Source organism: Danio aesculapii, chromosome 15 (genome assembly GCF_903798145.1).
Source record: "Danio aesculapii chromosome 15, fDanAes4.1, whole genome shotgun sequence".
Classification (NCBI taxonomy): Eukaryota; Metazoa; Chordata; class Actinopteri; order Cypriniformes; family Danionidae; genus Danio; species Danio aesculapii.
Window position 1 is genome coordinate 7,040,264 of NC_079449.1, and position 11,583 is coordinate 7,051,846.

Sequence of the window (11,583 nt, forward strand, 5' to 3'; positions counted from 1 at the left end):
ACTTGATCTTGTCTGAGCAACACAATTCCAGTGCTGATATACAGCCATATTGCACTGCTACTTGTGATATATATATATATATATATATATATATATATATATAATGTATGTGTGTGTGTGCCTTCTATTATTTCTATTACCAGCATTTTATTAAAAAAAATTATAATAATTTTATTTAAATGTAATTATATATATAACTAAAACTATTTGATATATTTTATGTATTAATGTATATAATCAAGTAATTCAGAATCAATTCACCTACACATCTTCAGGTAAATGTTTCTCTTGTAAAGCATTATCACTTTTCAGGTAACTGAGGATGAACCTTTCTTGTAGTTTAAATGTATTGTTTATAAATGTATTGTTGTTACACAACACTTGGACTTACATCACAGTTTTATTTAAATATGAAAAGTAAAATAACATGTACTAAAAGTTTCTTACTATTCAGAACAGGCTGATAATACAGATTTTTTCAATACATTTTTTTCCACAGCAGGTAAGAAAACGGCAGATTGATGTCTCCTATTGTTAAGCAAGTATTGTACAGTAATAGCATCTAAACAAATGGAGAAACTCAGGACAACAGGAGCAAACACAGATGAGTGAACTGGCTTTGTTCTTTGCCATATAGTGCAGTCTAGTTTTGAATACTTTGCATTTATTTACACACTTTCTGAAATGATTTTCCTGATAAGCCTCATTGCCAGCTTTGTCTTATCTTGCTTGGATTTTCAGCTTGGCATTACAATCATGGTGTATGATACTTTCATTATTCACACTGTTACAGCTTATGTTTATATTTTTAACGAAGTTCTTTAAATGTATTTCATTAAACAGTGTTTCTGTGTGTCTTTATTCACACATAAAGAGTTGCTAGAATTTTCTATTCATTATCTGATGATTTGTCCATTATCATGTAAATCATGTTCAAGTCTGACTCTTCCAGATCATTCTCAAGAAGATCGAGCTCTTTCAGTTGTGATGGACTTGATTTCAGAGCTACAGTCAGGGCTGTCAGTCCTTCATGAGTTACATTACAGTTGGACAACCTGAAGAAAAGAAGTGAACGCAGGTCAGTGGAGTCTCTTTATTTAAATGTGATTTTAATTAATCTGCTGAGACTATTCTTGACATTTCCAGATCTTTACCTCAGCTTCTGTAGTTTACAGTGAGGATTCTGCAGTCCCACACAGAGCGTCTTCACGCCTGAGTCTTGTAGATCATTAATACTCAGATCCAGATTTTTCAGACTAGTCTTTGAGCTGAGAGCTGAAGCCAGAGCAGCACAACTTTTATCTGTCAATCCACATTTGGCCAATCTGAGGAAAAAATTTAACATAATTCATACTCTTTCAACTTACCCCTATAAATAAAGCAATTTAAGGAGCATTACTTATTATTAACTTCAATAAAATAATTTAAGAATTGAGTTTATGTACTTGTGTTATCACTTACATCATTATTTCTAGTGCACAGTGAACTTTCTCCAGAGCAGCACAAAGGTGTTTCACCCCACAGCCTCCAATGGGGTTACAGCTCAGGTTGAGCTCTTTCAGATAAGTACAATTTAAAATCAGAGCTTTGCTCAGAAAAACACAACCCTCTTCTGTTACTCCACAGTTGGTCAGGCTACAGAGAAGAGAAAATACATATGTAGTCAGTATAGAAATCTGTGAGCTAAGGACTGTTTTTTAATGTATTTGTTATCTGTATGCCTACTTCAGAGATTCCAATTTACACTCTGTGTCCTGTAATCCAGCAGTGAGACATATATAATCTTCATAGCTGTTATGCAGTTTGTCAAGATCTATTTGCTTCATTTTGAACCATTCTTGTACCCTAAAGTAAAATAGAATGCTTTTATTCAATATTGTCATGTATAAACTCATTTTTACTATACTGCTCTTATATTAAGCTTTATATCATTGCACATACAGTGATTTCATGTTGGGCGATTTCTTTATTCCACCACAGAGTATTTCTACTCCTGCGTCCTGCAGGTTGTTGTTGCTCAGGTCCAGCTCTCTCACATTGGATTCATATGAAAGAACCATAGACAGTATTCCACAGCCTTTATATGTGATATTACAGTCATCCAGCCTGCCAGTGATAAGAAATAGACATGACTTATTTAGATGTTTTTGTGACTCTTAGACTAAGTGTGAATAGCAGTGAATACCTTTTTACAATATGTTTAAGTAGTGGTAGATGTCTGCCCTTAAGTGCAAATATACTCACAAAATTATTATTTACTTAATGAGCTGAAACAACACAGTTAATACACAGTTTTGAGGGTGACAACTTAATTGTTTTATGGTCAAGCCACTTCAATTGGTAACAGGCCCGGCGCAACACCCCCCCATCAACCCCCCCAAGCAGCCTAATTCATTACATGTTAGGGGATATATAGCCTAATAGAAATGTTTAGTTGGACACATCACAGTAGTCTACATTATAATTCATATTTTAATAAATTATTATTATTATATAATTATTATTCATTCATTCATTTTCTTTTCGGTTTTGTCCCTTTATTAATCTGGGGTCGCCACAGTGGAATGAACTGCCAACTTACCCAGCATATGTATTACGCAGCGGATGCCCTTACAGCTGCAACCCATCTCTGGGAATCATGCGTACACACTCACTCACACACTACGGATAATTTAGCCTACCAAATTCCCCTGTACCACATGTCTTTGGACTCAATGACTGAATGAATGGATTGTCTAACCGTGGGTTCACTTGCATGTGTGGGCATAGTTTGACGTCTTCACCTAAAACCTGAATCATTTATATTATTTGAAATAAAACAGAAAGAAATAAGGAGAATAAAATATGATTTAAAGCACTCGTTTGGCGCTGAAGCCATGATCTGTGTTTATGTAAAAGGTATTGTTGCATTACCTTCATTGATAAAATCAGAAACTGTGCATATTATCATTACTAAAAAAAAAGTTTATTACTGCCTCAAGTCTGTATCTTAGGCAGTAATGCAAAGTAATAATAAATAAGTGAATCAATAACCTAAATGAAAGGAACAAGAGGGACCAAAATCAGTCACCAGGTCTAGTGCCCCGCTATGGGATTAAAATGCCCCCTCAATTATGACATCCTGGCACCGGGCCTGATTTGTAAAAACTAATAAGTTAACTTAATTATTTTATTTTATCCCAAAACAAATTGATTGTGTGGAACCCGGCATTTTTTACAGTATGACAGCTGAGGCCTGTTGCACAAAATAGTTGAACAGAGTTGCAGAGTCAGCTTCAGGTTGAAAAAATATAACCAGTTAAAATGAGGTTGTCCCCAATGCTTGATATAAATGTTCTTTGTTAACTCTGGACCATACGGACCACAAATTATAACTTACCAAGGTAAAAATCCAAACCAGCTTTGTGCAACAAGCCTTGAAATGCAAACCAACCAAATTATTTGTAAAACTATTATACTTTTTGTACAAAAGGTGAAATATTTGAGCTGTGGTGCATGAATTAGTGGAAAAGTAATACTGTAGTGTAAATATGTATAACATTGATTTTGAATGTTGACTTTGCTCACAAAATCCTTTTTGAAAGCTTGATCACAGGCAGTAGCCAGAGCAGGGCATCGTCCAGTCGTCCATATTTTGGAAGTTGAAACTCCTCAAACTTCTCATTTGATGTCATTAATATGTAAACCAGAGGCAACCAGTGGTCTGAGGAAAGAGTGTTGGTTTTTATATCTCCACGGGTCTGGTAGATTTGTTTTTCAGTAATTAGAGAATGATCGTTGAGTTCATTCAGACAGTGGAAAACAACAAGAGCCCTTTCTGAGCAAGGGATTATTTTTAGTTTTTCCTTGAGATAGTCAGTAGTTTTTTCTATTTTCAGGGAGCTGCCTGGCTTCTTAACCAAAAGATCTTTTAGGAGGCTGAGATTTGACTGCAATGAAAGTCCCATGAGGAAACGAAGAAAAAGATCGAAACGTCCATTCATACTTTGTAAAGTTTTATCAACTGCACATGTGTGTATACTCAACATTGTCACTTGCTCTCCAGATTTTTGTGGTTCAAGCACATTTTCATCATTGTTGTGGAAGGAGAGGTGCACATATAGAGCCGCTAGATGTTCCTGAATGCTCAGATGAATAAAGCTGAAGACTTTCCCCTGATACAAGCCAAACTCCTCTCTGAAGATCTGAGTGCACAATCCTGAGTAAACTGAAGCTTCTGCCACATCAATGCCACACTCTCTCAGGTCTTCCTCATAGAAGATTATATTGCCTTTTTCCAGCTGCTCATACGCCAATTTCCCCAGTTTGAGGATCATTTCTTTATCTTCAACTTTCTTCTCATTGTACTTTGTGCCTTTAATGTTGATCTGGGTCATCAGGAAGTGTGTGTACATCTGAGTGAGAGTCTTGGGAATCTCTGCAGTTTCTGCTTCACTCAACATCTTCTCCAGAACAGTGGCTGAGATCCAGCAGAACACTGGGATTTGGCACATGATGTAGAGGCTCCTGGAGGACTTGAGGTGTGAGATGATTGTATTGGCCAGAATCTGATCACTGATTCTCTTGCTGAAGTATTCCTCCTTCTGAGGGTCATTGAAGCCTCGTACCTCAGTCACTCGATGGACACACTCAGAGGGGATGAGATCTGCTGCTGCTGGTCTGGAGGTGATCCAGATGAGAGCAGAGGGAAGCAGATTCCCCACAATCAGGTTCGTCAGCAGCACGTCCACTGATGATGTTTTAGTCACATCCCTCAGAGTCTCATTCCTTTTGAAATTTAAGGGAAGACGACACTCGTCCAGACCATCAAGAATGAACAGCACTTTATATTTGTCACTGGATATTTCCATTTCTTTAGTTTGAGGGAAAAAGAGCTGAAGAAGATCTGACAGACTGAGTGTTTTGTCCTTCATCAGATTGATCTCTCTGAAAGGAAGTGGAAATATGAGCTGGACGTCCTGATTCTCCTTCTCTTCAGCCCAGTCCAGGATGAACTTCTGCACAGAGACTGTTTTTCCAATGCCAGCGACTCCCTTCGTCAACACAGTTCTGATGGCTTTGTTTTGTCCAGGTAAAGGTGTAAGGATTTCACTACATTTTATAGGTATTGTTGCTGTTGCTGCACTCTTTAAAGATTTTTCTATCCTTTTATATTCATGTTCATTACTGATCTCTCCATTCCCACCCTCTGTGATGTAGAGATCTACGTAAATCTCATTGAGGAGTGTTGGGTTTCCCTGCCTTGCAAATCCTTCGAAAATGTACTGATGTTTCTTTCTTATGTTTGATTTGAGTCTTAGAATTTTTTCTTCATGTGTTTCAGAATCCTGTCTGTTGAAAATATGTTTGTCAGTAACAGTAAATATGCACAAATAAAGACATTATAAATCACATTACTGGTGTGTTTAACATACTGATGGATGGATTTTCCAGGAAAGCTCTCAGCCGTCGGAGTATCCTGATAAGATTTTGTCTGTGAAAACCTTAAAGACAAAATACAATTATGTTAGCATCAAAACGACAGTGACTTGATTTATTTGCATTAAAGGGTCATGAAACCCCCCTGTTTCAGCAGGGTGTTTTAACACTTCTAGTTTGGAAAAAGTCAGGAAAGTGGGTGTGTCCAGCTCTGTTTAGGTGCGAGTGTTGGGGGAGGAAAAGAGGGAGGGGTTTGCATAAATATGGGAGTTTTTGGTTTGGGCACGTGTTGATTCTCACAGATGCAAAACAAACACACAGATGCAGAGGAGAAAGACAGTGACATCAGTATTCGAATTATTTGACAAATTATTAAATGGTGGACTTTAACTTCAGTTTGGCACTTTCATTCAGAAATTTTATTCATGCCCCTCGAGACAAACGAGATATTTGATTCGAGGAATTGCTGGAAGCGTGTATTTTTAATGCAAAGTTTGTTACCCAACGGCGAATGAGAGAAAAAAAAACACCGCATTTCTCGGTAGCTTAGATGCACTCGGTAGGTAGCATCAGAAAGTCTTTTGTGTGTAGACTATCCTGTCACAATATGCGGAGAATATACAACACGACAGTAACAAACCGGAAAAACGAATTTGCTCGAAATAATGCAAAAACAACCAATTTTCACTTTTTAGTGAAAAATATGTGTCCTAATAGTGTTTTTAGCAGCGAGAGACACATATATGACTGTCAACAGCTCAGAAAATGTGTTTTGGTGTTTCGTGACCCTTTAAATACAAAAGACATGATGACTTTTCCTGAACTAAGAATATATAATCTCTCTCTTTTTTCTGCAACCAAGCAGGTAATCTAAACCTCCTAAAAAGAGCCCAAACACACTAGCTGTTCTCATACATGTCAATTTCTTTCTTCATGTGAGCTTATTGTTGCATAAAAATAGAACAATTTTATCTAGTCATTAAACAAATATATGCAATTGATCTTGACTTCTTTTAAACTTTCAATGTCATGTATTATGTGTATTTCTTTTCTCAGATTAGAGAAAATAGCGGTAAAATAAACTTAATTACTTCCACTTGTTACATCTGGTTCAAGTCAACTGTTGAAATTGTTCAAGTCAACTGTTATATGTTATCTATTAAATGAATCATGCAACAATTTTTTTAATGTCACATGAAGCAAACCAAATAATAAAAAAAAAAAAAAAATAATATATATATATATATATATATATATATATATATATATATATATATATATATATATATATATATATATATATATATAATTTTTTTACATATTTTTTTACATATATATTTACCTTTGATTCTTCGGGGGATCTCTGTTTTTTAACTCAATTGGTGTTTTCATTGATTTGTCGCTTTTCAGGGACCAAACACTGGGATCAGGTGCATTGTATGTTTGCCGAAAACTGCAAAAGGCAATAAAATCTCAACAATCGGTAACAATGATTAGCTTCTTGGGGTGGAAAGTTGTGTCATTTGACACATTGGAAGATATCGCCAGATAGCCAATGATTCTGAAGAGTAAGAAAACGGGCCAATTAATGACCTATGATTTGGCTGCGCGCAGCTCTCACAACTGATAGCAATATTAATCAGCTGAGTATAAGTTTTAATAAAGAGTCTCTGCTTTCCTAGGGGTTGGGGTGCCCCAAGAACAAGTGTCCAGGCATATCGTTATCACGACGGATGCAGCACAGGCTGGGAGCTATGTACAATGACCATGTACTTGCGGGTTTGGGGTCTGGACTCGGCTGCATTGGCATATCAATTTCCTGGAGCTGTTGGTAATGTTTGTCACTCTTCAATGAGTTCAACCAATGTTAGAGCAGAAACATATGCTGGTCAGGACGGACCGCACAAGGACGGTGGCGAATATCAACCACATGGGGGTATACACTCTCACTGTATGTCTCAGCTTCCTCGCCATCTGCTCCTCTGGAGTCATATGTGGCTGATATCTGCAGCTGATGTGCTCTTACAGCAGCTTACACGCCTGGGAAAATGAAGACTCCATCCCGGTTTGGTCTAGTTGAAATGGGCATGTTTCATGCCCCCCTTTGGCGTGGATGTGCTGGTCCCAGGGTATGCACTAATACTTGTTTTCCCATACTTGCACAGACCCTGTGCAAGGTCAAGGAGGACGAGGAGCAGGTTTTGTTAATTGCACCTCTCTGGCCCAACCGGACCTGGATTTCAGAAATCTCTCATCTCGATGGCCAATCCCTGGCAGATCCCTTTGAGGAAAGAGCTTCTCTGTCAAGGACAGGGCACCATCTGGCACCCGCAGCCAGATCTTTAGAACCTCCTCGTGTGGTTCTTAGACGGAGCACGGAGGACTTAGGTGACCTACCGGTTGCAGTGGTTAACACCATCACTTAGGCTAGCACTCCAGCACTCCAACCTGTCCTGAAAGAAGGAAAGCAGAATGCTGATCTGCCATGTCCAGTGGTCTTCTCGGCAAGAAACGCACCATTCAGTGACTCCACTTTAGGCTAGAGCACCCTCTACGAGGCATGCCTACACCCTGAAGTGGAGTCACTGAATGGTGCGCTTCTTGCCGAGAAGAACGCTGGACATGCCAGATCAGCATGGCCCCCTGCCCCTCTCTTATGCCTTGGGATCTCACTGTAGTGCTAGCAGGCCTACTGAGAGATCCATTCAAACCACCCGACTCAGTATCCTTGAGATTTCTGTCCGTGAAGACAGCTCTGCTGGTCGTGTTGGCATCGATCAAGAGAGTCAGGGACTTGGAGGCATTTTGCATTAGTGAATCGTGTCTAAAATTCAGGCCGGCCTACTCTCACATTATCCTGAGACCCCAGTCTTACCCTTTCGAGACCAGGTAGTGAACCTGCAAGCCCTGGCCCCGGTTGAGGCAGACCCAGCCCTTACTTTGCCATGTTCCATTCTCGCTCTACACTTGTATGTGGACCACAGTCAGAGTTTTAGATCTTCTGAGCAGCTCTTGTTTGTTATGGTGATCGACAAAAGGGAAGGGCTATATCTAAACAGAGGTTGCCTCACTGGATAGTGGATGTCATCGCCCTTGCTTATCAGTGCCAGGGCGAACCATGTCCCTGGGGGGTAAGAGCGCAATCTACAAGGAGTGTTGCCTCCTCTTGGGCGTTAGCATGTTGCACCTCTCTAGCAGACATTTGTAGAGCTGTGGGCTGGGCGACATCTAATACATTTGCAAGATTTTATGATCTTCATGTGGAGCCGGTTTCCTCGCTTGTAATGGATAACCCCAGTTTTTAATGAGGAAATTTAGCTCGGTGTTGAAACATGCTTGCTGTGCCTTTCTCCCTAATATGGAGAATGCATTTTATCCACTCTGCTTAGGTGAGTTCCCTATTTGGTTAACCCTACAGAATACCTTTGAGGCCCCCATCACCTGACTCAGAGGAGAAGTTGGGTGTCTGGCCCATTACGTTGTTGATATGCCCCCTTGGTCAGCCTGCATTCTGGGGTTCGGTAGGTGTATATCTTACAACCCCCTGACAGAAAATAAATATGTAATGCATAAATAAGCCTTTAAATGCTTCAGCTAGGTCAAGGTAGGTAAGGTCCAGAGGATCTTGGAGGGCTGCGTCCTTGGTGATGATGGTGCGCTCACGCTGTGCTTGGCAAATCTCTCACCAAGGCCGTGGCAAGGTTTAACTGCTGTGACATTTTCCAGACACTTCTTCAATGTGAAAAATGACACACAGCATTGGAGTTCCCGTCCCACTGGGGAATGAAATGGTTACGTACGTAACTCTCATTTACCAAGGAGGGGGACATAAATGCTATGTTTCATTGCCACAACTTACTTTATTCTCAGCTGATTAATATTACTATCAGCTGCGAGAGCTGCGCGTTACCAATTCATAGGTCATTACTTGGCACATTTTCTTACTCTTCAGAATCATTGGCTATCTGGCAATATCCTCCAGTGTGTCAATTGACAGCATTGTTGTTCCCCCCTTGGGGAACGAGGGTTATGTACATAACCATTTCGTTAGAAGTCATAAAAAATCTAACAAAAATACAAGTCTAAAACTTGTTTACAAAGCCTTAAACTGGTTTAACTCGTTCATAAAGTTTCCTGGTTTAGTTATATAAAGCTCACTACTGTGAGGTACTGTACTGATAGGATTTGACTTTGTTTGTTGTTTCTGAATAACTTTACATATATATTTTACATTATTTTGATCATACAAAATTATTTAGGTTCAACAAGTTGAGTGCTGTGTGAATCTGTGTGGAGTTTTCCATGGGGGATAAATATTTGTAGTTTTTAAATGTATTAAGAATGTATTATAGTAGTGGTGTGAGATTCAGATTCAGTGAGTTTTAGTGTGTACACTTTTGAAGGAAAGTTTGTGTTAGTTTAAATGATTTTATTAGCATTACAACAGTACTGTCAGGATTTACTAAACACGAGTAAAGAATCAGCACTATTTTTGCACCTGGCCTAATTGAATATGTTTTGTTGGAATTTCCCTGTCAGATAACGCAACACAATTTAATAATGTCACACAAAGTTTTAAAATAATTTGCATGTACCTTTGATTCCCTGGATTATGTTCATTTTGTAACTCAATTGGCGTTTTCATTGATTTGTCACTTTTTAGGGACCAAACACTGGGATCAGGTGAATTGTCTCTTTGCTGAAAACTGCAAAAGACAACAAAATCGGTTGTTGAAGCAAATATAACTTTTTCTTTTAGTTTACTGTTATCTGGCTACCACATTTTCAAAACCAACACAGCCACATTTAAATGTAAAGTTCAATGGATTTACCTTCAGATAAACACAATTTTTTACTTTTAACTGAGCTTGAATTTTCATCGAATTTTTACTTCTCTTTGCAAACTTTAATTTTATTTTTGGTTGTTTCTCTTTCAGTAACAACTAGCAACAAAACAATTCTGTCGTTACCTTTGATTCCCTGGAGAATCTCCATCTTTTATCTCAATTGGTGTTTTCATTGATTTGTCACTTTTGAGAGACACAGCACTTGGTTCAGGTGAATTGTCTCTCCTTCGGAAATTCCAAAAGACAACAAAATCCATTTCAGTATTGGCTAACAATGATCACGCTATTACAAACAATGTCTGTGGTCATCAAGAATTGGGAAAAAACCATGTTGCAAAACCATTTAGTGGCTCATTTCCACTGATTAGTACGGTACGGTTCGGGTCGATACGGGTCACCTTTATCAGGCTTTCGTTTCCACTACCAAAGGTACCCTTTTGTGGGTATGATAGAAAGTTTCAGTCGACGTCATTCTCGCTCGGGGAAATGTCTACAATAAAGCTGTACGGGTCGTTCACATATCATATGAGAAGCACTTCTCACAAAACAGATGCTTCATACACATAAATACTTGTGTAGAAATGTTTATTACTAACTTTACTATGAACATGAGTTGATTATAACAGCAGATCAATGACAGTGCGAAAACAGCCTACTGTAACGTCTGTAATTATATTAAATAAATGAAAATATATGAACACATACAGCTCCTTACAGTCTCTGATATGTTATCAACTACAGAAGAACACACACAGCAGACATTTCGTCCGTATTTAGGTTAAAAAACAACACAATATATAGCCCACAGTCAGTGAAAACCTCTTATCTGTGTCTGTAATCTTCAGCAGCACATGTAGCCTCTGTTAGAGAGTAATTCCATCATTCCCAGTTCATATTAGTCCAAAATGTGTAGATAATAGTTAAACATGGCATTTTGCTCATGTTTGCTGAAAAATAATGTGCTGACTGACAGAATTGGGTTTTAAAACACATCAATAATCAAGCGCCCGGTATTATCATCAGCTCAAGAAGTTATTAGTTATTATTTCAGATATATACGTTAGACGCGTGGCAAACTCAAGGAAGAAAGTGAAACCGCTCGCACTTCAGACTGCCTCGTAAAAAACTACGAGGCACAGGGTAGATTCTGCTCTACTCCATGGCTTTGTGGCTGTTCATCAAGAAGACGACAAGGTTAATTTGAGCCCGGATCGACCATGGCTCGTTTTTATATGTATATATAAATCCGCTGTAATCTCTCGCTGTGTATTTCAAACATGGCGGGTTTTTTGTTTTCATTCTGGCTTGTTACATAAGC

General features: G+C 38.6%; 1 protein-coding gene across 3 annotated transcripts in view; it reads right to left on the reverse strand.

The window, feature by feature from the left end:
• Window positions 1-603: 603 nt before the first annotated feature.
• Window positions 604-11,583, reverse strand: part of LOC130241943 (NACHT, LRR and PYD domains-containing protein 3-like) — an 11,892-nt gene continuing 912 nt past the window's right edge. The window contains exons 3-12 of one of the 3 annotated variants that reach the window (XM_056473944.1): window positions 10,389-10,490; window positions 10,014-10,124; window positions 6,761-6,871; window positions 5,415-5,483; window positions 3,568-5,331; window positions 1,942-2,106; window positions 1,726-1,845; window positions 1,462-1,635; window positions 1,155-1,325; window positions 604-1,055 (exon numbers count right to left, since the gene is read on the reverse strand). In XM_056473944.1, coding sequence (XP_056329919.1) covers window positions 890-1,055; window positions 1,155-1,325; window positions 1,462-1,635; window positions 1,726-1,845; window positions 1,942-2,106; window positions 3,568-5,331; window positions 5,415-5,483; window positions 6,761-6,871; window positions 10,014-10,124; window positions 10,389-10,490 — 2,953 coding nt within the window. In that variant the 3' untranslated portion in view covers window positions 604-889. The remainder of the gene's footprint in view (window positions 1,056-1,154; window positions 1,326-1,461; window positions 1,636-1,725; window positions 1,846-1,941; window positions 2,107-3,567; window positions 5,332-5,414; window positions 5,484-6,760; window positions 6,872-10,013; window positions 10,125-10,388; window positions 10,491-11,583) is intronic. The other 2 variants (XM_056473945.1, XM_056473946.1) reach the window with 2 other exon arrangements.